The sequence below is a fragment of the Pleurodeles waltl genome, chromosome 1_1, assembly GCF_031143425.1.
Source record: "Pleurodeles waltl isolate 20211129_DDA chromosome 1_1, aPleWal1.hap1.20221129, whole genome shotgun sequence".
NCBI lineage: Eukaryota > Metazoa > Chordata > Amphibia > Caudata > Salamandridae > Pleurodeles > Pleurodeles waltl.
The window spans coordinates 363,257,477-363,270,969 of NC_090436.1; the positions used below are offsets into that span (position 1 = coordinate 363,257,477).

Genomic DNA, 13,493 nt, shown 5'->3' on the forward strand with positions numbered 1-13,493 from the left:
TGTCCTTGAGGGTGGGTACACCCTCTTTGTGCCTCCTCCCTGAGGGGAGGGGGGCACATCCCTATTCCTATTGGGGGAATCCTCCATCTGCAAGCTGGAGGATTTCTAAAAGTCAGAGTCACCTCAGCTCAGGACACCTTAGGGGCTGTCCTGACTGGCCAGTGACTCTCCTTGTTTTTCTCATTATCTCTCCTGGACTTGCCGCCAAAAGTGGGGGCTGGGTCCAGGGGGCGGACATCTCCACTAGCTGGAGTGCCCTGGGGCATTGTAACACGAAGCTTGAGCCTTTGAAGCTCACTGCTAGGTGTTACAGTTCCTGCAGGGGGGAGGTGTGAAGCACCTCCACCCAGAGTAGGCTTTGTTTCTGTCCTCAGAGCACAAAGGCTCTCCCCGCATGGGGTCAGAAACTCGTCTCTCAGCAGCAGGCTGGCAGATACCAGTCAGTCCTGCACTGAACAATTGGGTAAAATACAGGGGGCATCTCTAAGATGCCCTCTGTGTGCATTTTTTAATAAATCCAACACTGGCATCAGTGTGGGTTTATTATTCTGAGAAGTTTGATACTAAACTTCCCAGTATTCAGTGTAGCCATTATGGAGCTGTGGAGTTCGTTTTGACAGACTCCCAGACCATATACTCTTATGGCTACCCTGCACTTACAATGTCTAAGGTTTTGCTTAGACACTGTAGGGGCATAGTGCTCATGCACCTATGCCCTCACCTGTGGTATAGTGCACCCTGCCTTAGGGCTGTAAGGCCTACTAGAGGGGTGACTTACCTATGCCACAGGCAGTGGGAGGTTGGCATGGCACCCTGAGGGGAGTGCCATGTCGACTTAGTCATTTTCTCCCCACCAGCACACACAAGCTGGCAAGCAGTGTGTCTGTGCTGAGTGAGGGGTCCCTAGGGTGGCATAAGACATGCTGCAGCCCTTAGAGACCTTCCCTGGCATCAGGGCCCTTGGTACCAGGGGTACCAGTTACAAGTGACTTACCTGGGTGCCAGGGTTGTGCCAATTGTGGAGACAATGGTACATTTTAGGTGAAAGAACACTGGTGCTGGGGCCTGGTTAGCAGGGTCCCAGCACACTTCTCAGTCAAGTCAGCATCAGTATCAGGCAAAAAGTGGGGGGTAACTGCAACAGGGAGCCATTTCTTTACAGTGACCTCTTATCATGAAAGATTCACATTTTTCCATGATGAGGTTTTCAGTTATTTGTAGTGTGTTATTATGGATAACAGCTAGGCCTCCTCCAATTTGGACAATGCTAGATTTTATTTTAATGAGAAAATCAGGCAGTGCGGGTCTGTAGCATGTGGTTGCAGAATCTTCACTGAGCTATGTTTCTGTAATGAAGGTGAAGTCTAGTGTTTATGAGCAGAAGTAAAAATGTTTAAGCTATTTTTAGGTTCAGCGTAAGCGTATGACCTCTTGTATACTTTTAAGAATACTACTTCTGTGGGCTTCCAGCTATTTCATTTACTAGTTTCAGTGTCATTTAAAAATCCTTGCTTGCTAGTGGTCGGTCATGCCTCTTTGTCCCTCCTTCTTCTGTGTTTGAGCAGGGACCAATTACTGTATAATTACACTTAGTCCTGTTTACCAGGCCTCCAAGAGCACGGGCTCTCACTTGCAGGGGGTCAAAAACCTGTCTGTGGTGGAAGGCTGGACTGTAGCAGTGAGCTAGCACACTAGAGGACTAGTAGGTTTCAGGGGGTACTTCTAAGGTACTCTCTGGGTGCATGTATTAATAAACCCATCAATGGAACAAATCTATCAGTGGAATCAGTGTGGGTTTATTAATACAAGGTGTTTGATTCCAAACACGCAGGTTTCAGTGAAGCCATTATGTAGATGGCGAACTCGTTTTGACAAGTGTCCAGTACAAGACGGTTTCCCTGTTCACTTGTAAAGTCTGGGGAAAAGAGGCTGACATCACAGAGGCATATCTGCTCATGCAGATATGTCCACGCATGCATAATACACCCTACCTTAGAGCTGTGAGTCCTGCTGTAGAGGTGACCTACATATATTCCAAGCAGTGTTTGCAGTCGTGTTTTCACTTTTGTCTGCACCACGTCATGCAGCCTGAAATGGCAGTCTGCATGAGGGTGGTGAGGGGTCCCTTAGGGTGGTACAATACATGCTGCAGCCCTTAGGAACCTTCCGTAGTACCCATGTCCTAGGGACCAGGGGTACCATTTACTAATGTTATTGCCAATTGGGGAACAAACAGACGAGACCTTGGTCACTATGTCCCATAATGCATGCAAATACCTGCCTAAGAGACAACTAGAGTTAACTGAGCAGAGAGTCATGTTGGCAGAGGATTACATCCTTTCCCCAGAAGCCTCCAACAGTTTAGATTCTCTGTCCAGAGGTGCACTGAGAAAAGAGTTATGTTTTGACCTGCTTGTGAAAGTTTGCACCACAAGACTCTCTGGAGTAGGGTGCTGAAGGATTAAAGATAAGTCCCTCAGGGCAGGTCTGTGCTATCTAGCAATCTGCCTGTTCACAAGCTGGCAAGATCCAGTCCCTGTCCATTAAGGCAGTGTTTCCCAAACCCTGGGTCGCGAAAGTCCAAGGAATAAATGAAGGTGACTTTGAATTCTGTGTTTATCTTGTCACATTTGCTGTTCTTTAAAGACAGATGTCAAATATAAGGCTATGCCTCCTGTCCAGGGAATTTTCCCTTTTTATTTGCAGAGCATTCTTGCTCTCAGCTTAGCTGTAAACAAAACTATAAATCAGGCTGTTATCTTGGTCACATTTAGCCTTTGTGGGCTTTCTGCATCCTATCTCGGCTGCCTGGCTCCCGCCCTTCCTTGGCTTGGATTTTCATTATCAATTGTACCTGCCTGTGGTCCCTGGGGCCGAGGATGGCTTGTAATTGCCTATAGTCTACGGACCAAGCTCTATCAGGGTTCTGCAGGCAGTGCCCACTTCTGCTTCATACTGGGATCCAACTCGAAGCTTCATCAGTGCCTTCAGCTGTGCCTCTGCCAGAACCCCACACACACTGTCTGCCAGAGGATCTCAGTTCTTGCAGTCAGTACACTCTGCTTCTCCAATAATGGGACCTCGGGCACAGCTCCATCACAGCATCTCAGTTCACACACTCCAAGCCCCTCAGCCGTACCCGTGCCAGAACCCCACACATGCTGCCTGCCAGAGCACCTCCGTTCTTAGTCAGTACTCACTGCTGTTCCAGTACTGGGACCTTGGGCGCAGCTCTATCAGTGCCTCAGTTCTACCCCAGCGAGGTCCCTTCCTTTCCTATACTGGGACCCCGCTCACATGCAGTTTCATTACAGCAGCTCAATTCTAATATTCAGTCCCACTACCAAGCCAGTACTGGACCCAAAACAGCAAAACACAGCTCAGCCCGTGCTCCTCAAGTCTAAAATTCACCGCCACTGTTGATTGGAACCACCAGAGCTCTAATGCCAAATGTTTGTCTGATAACCCCTTCGCTGCCAGGCCTTTTCCCCCCTCCTGTGCCGAGCCTTTTTTTGGCAATTTGCGGCAGTTCGCGCTTGGGCCGTCATAACATTTTGTTCACATAAGCTACCCACGCCAAATTTGCGTCCTTTTTTTCCAACATCCTATGGATTCTAGAGGTACCCAGACTTTGTGGGTTCCCCTGAAGGAGACCAAGAAATTAGCCAAAATACAGTGACATTTTTTTGTTTTTTTTTTAAAAATTGGAAAAAAGGGCTGCAGAAGGCAGCTCGTGGTTTTTTTTTTCCCCTGAAAATGGCATCAACAAAGGGGTTGCGTGGCAAGATAACCATCTTCCCAGCTTTCATGAACAGGCAGACTTGAATTGGAAAACCCAATTTTTCAATACAATTTTGACATTTTACTGTGACATACCCCATTTTTACAATTTTTTGTGCTTTCAGCTTCCTTCCAGTTAGTGACCAAAATGGGTGAGAAACCAATGCTGGGTCCCAGAAAGCTAAACATTTCTGAAAAGTAGACAAAATTCTGAATTCAGCAAGGGGTCATTTTTGTACATCCTAAAAGTGTTTTTATTGAAAATAACAGCTGAAATAAAAAAATATTGAAATTGAGGTGAAAAAAACAGCCATTTTTCTCCACGTTTTACTCTGTAACTTTTTCCTGCGATGTCAGATTTTTTTAAAGTAATATACCGTTACGTCAGCTGGACTCTTCTGGTTGCGGGGATATATAGGGCTTGTAGGTTCATCAAGAACTCTAGGTATTCTGAGCCAATAAATGAGCTGCACCTTGCAATGGGTTTTTATTCTATACCGAGTATACAGCAATTCATTTGCTGAAATATAAAAAGTGAAAAATAGGTATCAAGAAAACCTTTGTATTTCCAAAATGGCCACAAGATAAGGTGTTGAGAAGCAGTGGTTATTTGCACATCTCTGAATTCTGGGGTGCCCATACTAGCATGTGAATTACAGGGCATTTCTCAAATAGACGTCTTTTTTTATGCACTGCCTTACATTTGGAAGGAACAATTGTAGAGAAAGACAAGGGGCAATAACACTTGTTTTGCTATTCTGTGCTCCCCCAAGTCTCCCGATAAAAATGGTACCTCACTTGTGTGGGTAGGCCTAGCGCCCACAAAAGGGAATGGCTCAAAACACAACATGGACACATCACATTTTTTCACAGAAAACAGAGGTGTTTTTTGCAAAGTGCCTACCTGTGGATTTTGGCCTCTAGCTCATTCGGCAGCTCGGGAAACCTAGCAAACCAGCAAATTTTTGAAAACTAGACACCAAGGGGAATCCAAGATGGGGTGACTTGTGGGGCTCTGACCAAGTTCTGTTACCCAGAATCCTTTGCAAACCTCAAGATTTGGCCAAAAAAACACCTTTTCCTCATTTCGGTGACAGAAAGTTCTGGAATCTGAGAGGAGCCACAAATTTCCTTCCGCCTAGTGTTCCCCCAAGTCTCCCGATAAAAATGGTACACCCAGCGTTCCCCCAAGTCTCCAGATAAAAATGGTAACCTCAGTTGTGTGGGTAGGCCTAGCGCCCACAAAAGGAAATGGCCCAAAACACAACGTGGACACATCACATTTTTTCACAGAAAACAGGTGTGTTTTGCAAAGTGCCTACCTGTGGATTTTGGCCTCTAGCTCAGCCGTTCCAGGGGGGGGTGGGGGGGCAGAAATGGCCTAAAATTAATTCCACCCCACCGGGGAGCGACCCTTGCCTACAGGGTCGCTCCCCTTGCGTCACATTGGCGCAAAAAAAAAATCCCAGGTGCCTAGTTGTTTCTGCCCCTCCCCCCCCCCTTGAGGTAGATTGACCTAAAATCTGCCGATCTGCCCCCAAGGCAGCAATGGCCTATAATATATTTGCCCACCAGGGGAAAGACCATTGCCTAAGGGGTCACTCCCCTTGCGTGAAATTCACGAAAAAAAACCTCCCCCCTGGTGTGCAGTGGTTCTAGTCCCCCTTTGGGGCAGATTGGCCTCATGAAAATAGGCCAATCTGCCCCCAAGGGGGACAGAAATGGCCTAAATATAATTGGCCCCCTAGGGGAGCGACCCTTGCCTAAGGGGTCGCTCTCCACCTCTAAAAAAACAACTAAAAAAGTATCCCTGGTGCCTAGAGGTTTCTGCCCTCGCGGGGGGGGGGGGCAGAAAAGGCCTTAAAAAAAAAAAATGCCCCTCCTGGGAGCGGCCCTTGCCCAAGGGGTCGCTCCCTCATGCCAATTAACTTTTTTAATAGAAATCCCTGGTGTCTAGTGGGCATTTCAAAAGCCGGATTGCTTTACAATCCAGCTTTTGAAATGCTCAGAGAGACTGCAAAGGGAACGAAATTCCTTTCCTTCCCTTTGAAGCCTCTCCGGCCCCCTCCACGTGATTGGAAGAGAAATGCTTTGGCTTCCCCTTCCATCCCTGCCTTGGTGGGGGTGGGGGGAACCCCACAGAGGGAGCGCTAGCGCTCCCTCTGGACTCTGTGCCCACCATTACGTCCTGGGCACAGAAGGGGTCATAGGTTCATATGATAATTGTCTATGTTTTAAGATGGAAAAAGAAGGTAAATGGAAGTGCTTTAGTTAATGCTGGGCCCCTGGAATTATATGGCAGGAAAAGATGAAATTATGAGGCAGGGTTGACCAGTTTATATGGCAAGAAAAGCCCAATGCAATGAATTTATAATGCCAGTAGCTCTAACTCAAGAAAATGCAAGACCTATTGCATTGCGAATGCTTGTTGTTTACGCAGCTTGCGCTGAAAGGCATTTCAGTTTTTGTGTTTCTTTCGTCGTGTCCTGTTGCTAATAGTGGAATGTGTGGTGTAGCATGAGGGATTTTGATGTGGTTTGTTTGACTGTGTATCGCGATTTTGACTTTTGGTGGAAGTTGATGGGCAATCGTTTGGTTAGAGAAATGAGAATTTTGAGATACGTTTGTGTGTGTCTGTGGGCCTTTTGTAGTGAGTGGTGGTGTAGTAACTGCTGTGTTTTAAGGTGATGTGGGTAGAGTGTGGGTAGTTACAGTGGGAAGGTAAGATCAGGGAACCTTTGTGATAATACATTTGCTCCTTCTCTTGATTTTTGATTTTTAGTTTCTTCCTGGCAAATCACGTCTTTTGGTTGTGGTTATTGAATTGTTGTGTGGTGTTGGTGGTGTTTTTGGTTATTAAAAGTTAAATGGTTGATATTTATTAGTAGTCAAAGTATTTCAGTGTTTGTGTATAGGGTATGTTTTTATCATTGGTGGAGTTTAGGAAATATTCATTCACAAAAATGTTGAGTGACTGCTTACCTGAAATTGTTATGATGGAGATGCACAGTGACTGGTCCTAGGCCTTAAAAGACCAAAAGACAGGACACTCTTAACCTGGAGGCATTTACTTGGGCACCCGGGTTAGATGCCCTGAGCCCTAGGGTTAAATAGCCCTAGTGATTAGCTGACCTTGGGCAAATCAGAACTGTAGCCCTACATCCTAGAACCAATAAGAACTCCAGCCCTGTGAACCAATTAGTTGCTAAGACCCAAGTTCACGAAGTGCTCTAGAAACCAATTTGAACCCTTTCCTCAGGAACCCATCATCAGCCAAGCCATAAGCCCTTGGTCCACCAAGAATCCTGTCCCAGGCAACCATTTAGGATCCCATCTCTAGCTTGGCACTGCAACAAATAGCTGTACGTTTGAAGTCCCCTGCCTTCCTTGTTTAGCGGAGTGGTTGGTGAAAATGATCAAATGGGCAACAGCAGAAGGGGAGTTTCTGATTTCTGTACAGGGTAGGGCCTGGAAACCTTGGGATGTAAATGCACAGGATGTGATGCCATTAAGGCTATAGAATTAAAATTAGGAGTTGCCTCTGTAGGTGCTGTAAGCCAGTGATAAAATGATCCCAGGTGGGGGTGGGAATGGTGAGGGAGGTGTTCTCACAGTCGACCTGCTAGTGACACAATTAAACCACTTCAAGAGGAATGAGCCCACTCCATAAGAGCAGTCACCAAATCATTAAGAGTAAATTGAGTAAGGCCTTAAATTGTAGTATGTAGCAAGTCTAGAGGGCATATAGAGTAGGCAAGTAAAGTTTGGAGTTGCACCTAGACCTGAATGGTAGGGAGAGTTTACATGTTTATTGAAAGGATGTTTTTGCTAAGCAAGTAGTAATAGTATTGTGGTAATGTGATTGGATATGCCCACTTTTGTCTTTTTTGTAAACCTTGATAAAAATATATTTTTTAAAACAAGGGTTGGCTTCCGTGTGTAGCACTCATTCTGGTCCAGAGAGTTTCTGCATGGTTTACATAGTTACACAAACTTTCTCGGGCATCTGTGGTCTTCATATATTATCCTCTGTGGGGACCTGCAGCAGATCCTCCCCCATGCCACGTTCCTATTACCATGGTTTTGGTGCTTCACCATTCTGGATATATTTACCACTGTGCAACCATAAAACCCACTACAATTAGAGTTAGTTTGTGTTTGGGCAATTTCAGCTTGCTCACTATGCCTAGAAAGCTAATTGTGTGCTTTCTTCCAGTCTGCATCTTACACCCAACCTCCCTAAAAAATCTTCCCTTTTTCCCTCTGATGCCCCAGTCTTGTGTTACTTGTCAACACCATGCATATCTCTTATTGCTGCCCCTTCACCCCTGCTCCCATCAGCCCACCTGAGTCTGTCTTTCATCACTCTTACTTCTAAATGTGAATTTCTGTTTGTTCTCCCAGGGGCATAATGTATTTCTCCAGTACATGGAAGTCCTTTAGGAATATATATATTACCATCCTGTAATTCTGATTTGAGTTGGTCAGATGTTTGTCTCATGTTGTAACAGCTTAACAATCTCCATTAATTCCCATTGTCTACTTCAATCAATGTGGCCAATTTCCAAAGTTTGTCTCCCTCCCATAAGGGAGTTTCGTTAGTCAGTTTACTTTTCCAGCCTATCATGTGTTTAGCCTTCTTCCAGACACTAACCACAGGCTCCATAGCCTGTTCTAAGTTTCTCAATGAGCATGCCTCTATGCACATAATGGACTTAAATTCTGATCCCTGTAGTTAATCTGTCAGTTTTGACTGAGGCTCTTCTATTTGGGCATACATGCATACAGCACTTCACAGAACCCAGTAAAAATTCCTTATGAGGGGTAGTGAATTTCCCCAGTCTTGTACTGTACTGCAAAGGACTGGCCCTGATAGCTGGTATTCTCAGCATTCTCTTAATCTTCTAGAAATCTTCATTAGGGACCCAAAATGGAGAATTGTGTTGAATGCACGTGAATTTGTGTAGGGAATGTTTTCATTGTGGCGGCCCTCAAGTACAGAAAAAGGCTTCTGGCCACCAGTCCTGGACTTCTCTAAAAGTATTGAATAGCACATGTAGATTACATTATCTATATATCTTCTTCTGATCTTATTGTTTTCTGTTCTGGGATATTAGAATCTGTTCTCACTGTAAATTGCTTTCTACTCGGTGACCTCGCTTCTCACTTTCAAAATGGAACTATAGTAGATGCCCACTTTATTTTGTACCCAGAGTGTGACCTGTTTTCTTAGAACACAATTAGCAGTCTAGTAATGGTATAAGAAAGGTATGCTGCATGTAGTCTGATACCATGATTGATAATTTTCTTCCCATCTTTCCATTGGAACCCTCCCCACACACTCCCGCTACACCAAACCGGAGCCTTGGGAGACAAATGCAATATGAGCATTGAGGTCCGGGTGTAAAACTGCCTAGTTCCTTTTCTAAGTTTGAACGCCAGTAAAAGGAAATGGGTCATTCAGGGAATTGCCATTGGATGAATTTAGGGAATTGCCACTGACTGCAGCATTCTCGAACAATACCTGATTTTGAGCGCAAATCCGTTCTATTCTAGAATACCTAGGTACAGTTCATTATCTTTCCACACTCTTGCCTTATTTGTTGAAGCTTAAATGTCTTTCTAATGCTCTGAAATAAAAACAACCATCATACAAAAAGTGTCGGGTTAAATCTGTGTCCTCAAGCAGAAACACACAGCATTGCACCCTAAAACAGATGTTTCCAGGCCTACCTGCATTATTACTACATTACATTATTATTTATTATTATGACTACATGATTTAGAGCATAAAAAGAAATGCTTTAAAACAGAAATGCGCAAAATCATGTAGACCTGATGATTTCTGGTATGCAAAAGGCAGAATTATATTGTTCAAGCCTAGAAAAACCTGGGCGATTGAGCACAGATCAGTGCTTTTTTTTTTTATTTATGGGAGGTTTTTAGGTGTTGCTTGCTGTAACCAAGCAGTAGACTAGAAGGAGTAACGATAGGACCTAAGAAGCCCCTCAAGACTGAGAACTGAAGGCTAGCTACTTTTATCATGAATGAAGATAGAATTTAAATCCTGGTTATAATTTCTGGGTTTGATGCATGAATGGTGGGACTTTATTTCCCTATGTTGAGCACCAATATGAATTTGTTAGTTAGTGGGTTGATGCAGATAGGTTCTCCCATTGTTCTCAATTTTTTTCTTGCTTCTAGGGTGAGTGAGAAAGCCTGAGGGAAGATGTCTTATTGGTTATTTAAAGTTTGTGGAGGCCATATTTTCCCAGTGGTACAATAAACCTTTGTAATACTTCTATTTTGCTGCAAGTTTTTTGTTGAAGGTGTTGTCCACTGCAGATCTAAGATCACAAGATGGCGTTTAATGGTTGATCAGTTGCTTTAAGTCCTTGGGACCTCTTGTCCAGAATGCTTATGCATCAAGCATTCTGATGGTTACTGTTTTTCATTGGTAGCAAGCATAGAGTCAGAATCATTAGTTATTGTGATCCCATATTTTCAGTCCTAAGAAACGCTTTGCATCCTGTCTTCATGTCAACTAAATTTGTAAGGCTTTTTTCAGGTTGCCTATGTATGTGCTATAGCAGTAATTCAAGTAGTCTTGACTGTCTGCTCCATTGTAGAACTGCCAAACAGCCCATTATATGCTCTATTGCGATAGGTTAGAACTTTGTTTGAAGCCTGATTTATTACCACAAAGACTTCCTCCACTTAGACTTGTCTTTAATACTTTACAGAATCTAATAAAGGGCATGCAAAAATACACTTCAAGCTCAACAAGAGCTGTTTTGGTTTCGACTGAAAAAGTCAAATTTGTGTGTTTTTACCAGTATTTATTTAAGTTCATCATCTATATTGTGTTTAAAGTATGGTCTATTTGTGTCCTAATTGTGAGGGTATTCCTCAGCAAATTTGTTGACACCCATCCCCCCCCCGCCACCTCTGTGCCTTTCACAAATAATGTGGGTTTAGAGACCATAACCTAGCCTTCTGCTTCAGATAATGGCTGCACATCCCAGCACATGAAGCAGGATTAGAATAATCAGCTGTTGTCTTTCAGTGCTCTTTGGAAATTAGAATGCTACACAATGCTGTATCCTATCTGGTCTTCACACATTTATATTAGATCACCTTGGGCTAGGCTCTGTACAATGCTGGGAGTGGCGTACAACAGTTGATGTTCAGTAAACATTGCAGCCAAACCAGCACTTTTTCCTCAGCATTAATGGGCTGTCACAATGATTGATGGAAGTGTAGAGCCTTAGTGCCCATATCGAGGATCTACCACAGGTTTCTAGATCAATACAAAAACTGATATATCACAAATTCTTGAATATCTATGCTGCACTTTATCTCGGGTACTTAGCAAAGGAGGCAGGGAAGGCACTGATTAAAATTAGGTTGATTACAGTCTACTGCCAACAGACAGAACTTTTTTAAAATGTTCATTTTGCCCAAAGGTATTTAGTAACTTATTTGTTTATTAATCTACACAGGACTGATTTTATCATCACTGCCAGCCATGATGGACATGTTAAATTCTGGAAGAAAATTGCAGAGGGAATCGAATTTGTCAAACATTTCCGCAGCCATTTAGGTAAGGATTTCTATGGTTGAATAAAACCACTTTTGTGGGACTTTTTGTTTACTAATATCAAGGAATGCTTACATATGGGGCTGTGTAGAATTGCCACCATGCCCTTAACTGCGATGATGTAATTTAAGATATCCATATATCTGTAATTTTATCAGAAATGATGTTTAGAAGAACGTAGTTGTTGCTGAAGAGTGTACCACACAATGCAAGACTGTCTTGTTCTCCACGTGAATGCATGGGTGCTTTTTGATTCAATAGGATCTGCTGCTATCCATTGTACTACTTTCCCTCTTGCTAAATGGCTGCCTGCCGGAGTTTCCATTTTGTCTATAACTGTATTTATACGCTTTCCAGTACTGGTTCTGAGGATAACTGTTAACTCCACATGTAACCTACCAGCCTTTGTTTTAGTGTATTACTGATGGACTGTCATTTTCTTACTTCAAGTAAGCCTAACAACCAATACACTACAGTTATCATTGGCAGACATTCCCAGGTGTCCAATTTAATATGCAAGCCTGGTTGCTGCAACATGTAATTTTTGTTGACGGGTGTGCAACAATGGAAAATCCACTTTCAGAAGCCTCCGTTCCCCTGAGGGGTTAAGTGCGTAAAAAAACTATCTGCTTTTAATGCAATCTTGAACATTGCAACAAATCTATGCAGAATGCTGATTACTGCCCATGTTACCTGCTATGTCTGTAGTCCAGCAGTGTTTCTTGGGGCATATGTGGTATCGGCAGACATGTTGTGATACTATGCCATGCAATGTGTTTTAAAACAATTATCTAACCTTCGTCGGGTGTGTGTGCTTGTATCTTTGACTGTGCACATGAAGTTGCTTAGTTTGCAAATATGTTATTTTTTTGTGGCCTCACAGTGTACGTCTAAAACTACAAGGACATGAGATTTAGAAAATAGAAACTGTGTGTGTGCATATATATATAATAATAATAATGCGTTTAGATGGTGTGTCTGGGTATGTGGTGGGTGGGCAACTAAGTAGACAGAAAGCCTTGGTGTGCAGATTACATTTTAAATGTCCCTTTAGCAGCCCAAAAGGCTGGGCACGGTGAAATACAATTTGCCTTTGCATTTTTATTAATAGTGTTTACCCACAATTATTTTTACAAAGTTTTTTTGTGACATCCATCATGCGTGAAATGATGGTGAAAACAAACGCTGTAAAACATTGCCTTACTTTGTGTTGATTTAAGCATGTAGCGACATAAAATGCGTTGTTACTTATTATTTGACAGATGTAGCACAGCCAGAAATAAGTAGCATAGCAGTTTGTGTCCTAAAGACTTTGCACACATCTACCAGACCAGTTGATGGATCAATGGAATACGGTACTTACCTGTAACACTGGTTTTGCATCTTGGTATCCGTTATAGATCCTGCCATCTATTGGTTTGAGCCAGAATAGTGTAATAATTTTGAAAAGCAACCCTTGGCACCGACAGATGAAGTGTTAGTAACCAGACCCTCGATTCTGCAAGAACCTCTGAGGCCACCTTGTTTTCAGTCGTCATCTGTGATGCACCTCTCTTTTTCGACATCGTTACCTTCACAGGAGGTTCTGTGGGATTCATATGGGGCAAAGTTGTAAAACCATTGTTGCAGGTAAATAACTTAATATTTTGGAGCATGAATTAGTGATGTTTATCAAGTATAATTGTACGTATGAGCTGTTAAATTTATTTTAGTTCAGTATTTAACAAAAATGCTGTGCCTCTCCTTTTCGTTTTGGGGGTTCTTTTCTTCAGCATAACCACACATCTTGAGCTCCTGTTCCCGCCTGGCTCATGGAGCTTGAAACAGAATACTACCGCTGCACAGTCAAGCAAGTTGTCAGTTTAAAAACAAAAATGGAAAACTTAAACGAAAATAAAGAAGTTGTGTTGAAGAAAATTATGTTTTCATTGTGCCAATGTCAAAACTTCGAATAAGCATAATTACACTTTTAAATTTTAATTAAATGAAGATGCAGTGAAACAATTGCATAGTACCGTCAGTAACTGTGAAAAAATAGTGCTTTCAGCTATTGAAAATGATCTATACCTAACCTGTTCCATTCTAATTGTTAAACATATAGCATTGATGAGTT

General features: G+C 43.0%; 1 protein-coding gene across 1 annotated transcript in view; it reads left to right on the forward strand.

Annotated features, from left to right (window-relative positions):
• Nucleotides 1-13,493, forward strand: part of PPWD1 (peptidylprolyl isomerase domain and WD repeat containing 1) — a 299,399-nt gene that overhangs the window by 65,382 nt on the left and 220,524 nt on the right. Inside the window, exon 3 of the mRNA XM_069222759.1 lies at nucleotides 11,283-11,383. Within this exon, the coding sequence (XP_069078860.1) occupies nucleotides 11,283-11,383 (101 nt within the window). The remainder of the gene's footprint in view (nucleotides 1-11,282; nucleotides 11,384-13,493) is intronic.